Raw genomic sequence first — 1,023 nt, forward strand, 5'->3', positions numbered from 1 at the left:
CAAGGACTGATTTTCAATACATTTGAGGATCTTGAAGAACCCATATTATCACAAATGCGCAAAATCAGCCCAAAAATCTACCCCATAGGGCCACTTCACACTCACTTGAAAACAAGACTAGCAACAGAAACAATATCAAATAGCATCTGGAAAGAAGACAGGAGTTGCATCCCTTGGCTTGATATGCAACCCATTAAATCTGTTTTATTTGTTAGCATTGGAAGTCTCGCAGTCATGACCATGGACCAAGTCCTGGAAATCTGGTATGGTCTGGTGAATAGTGGAACAAGGTTTTTATGGGTCCGAAGGCCAGGTTCAGTTGTTGGATTGGAGAAAGAATTTGAAATTCCTATGGACTTGTCTCTAGCTACAAAAGAGAGGGGGTACATTGTGAGTTGGGCCCCACAAGAAGAGGTCTTGTCCCACCCAGCAATTGGTGGGTTTTTGACCCATAGTGGATGGAACTCAACACTGGAGAGTATAGTGGAAGGGAAGCCAATGATCTGCTGGCCATATTTTGTTGACCAGCAAGTTAATAGTAGGTTTGTGGGAGAGATTTGGAAGCTCGGTTTGGACATGAAAGATACATGCGACAGAAAGATAGTAGAAAGGATGGTTAGGGAGCTTATGGAGTCGAAGAAGGAAGAATTCTTGCAAAGGGCTGATCAAATTTCGAATGTGGCCAAGGCAAGTGTGAGTAAAGGTGGATGTTCATACAAATATCTAGACAAACTAATCGAAGATATCAAGTTGATGACGTTGTCAACATCGCAAGCCTAGCGACTACTTTGTCCATAATAGGATTCTCCCTCTTCAATCGCTCCTCTGGAGTGTTACTAGGAGAGACTATGGTGACGGTCAAATATTCAAATTCTTTGAAATTTCATATTACTGTAATTTTTCTGAGCCTTATAAAAGATTGATCGCTTTGTCATTTTGTTTTGATGGACTTCCAAATGCTTGATCCGTTATTCTTAGATTGTTTTAGGGTTCCGCCATAGCCCAAACCACTTAACATGAGAA

At 41.3% G+C, this 1,023-nt stretch overlaps 1 protein-coding gene across 1 annotated transcript; it reads left to right on the top strand.

Moving 5' to 3' along the window:
- Positions 1 to 3: 3 nt before the first annotated feature.
- On the top strand, positions 4 to 942 carry LOC111387660 (7-deoxyloganetic acid glucosyltransferase-like; the record flags this gene model as incomplete). Its single annotated transcript, XM_023012232.1, has 1 exon — positions 4 to 942. A coding segment is annotated over one exon (777 nt), but the record flags the coding sequence as incomplete, so codon positions are not given.
- Positions 943 to 1,023: the final 81 nt, after the last annotated feature.

This window comes from Olea europaea, unplaced genomic scaffold, assembly GCF_002742605.1.
Source record: "Olea europaea var. sylvestris unplaced genomic scaffold, O_europaea_v1 scaffold41596, whole genome shotgun sequence".
NCBI lineage: Eukaryota > Viridiplantae > Streptophyta > Magnoliopsida > Lamiales > Oleaceae > Olea > Olea europaea.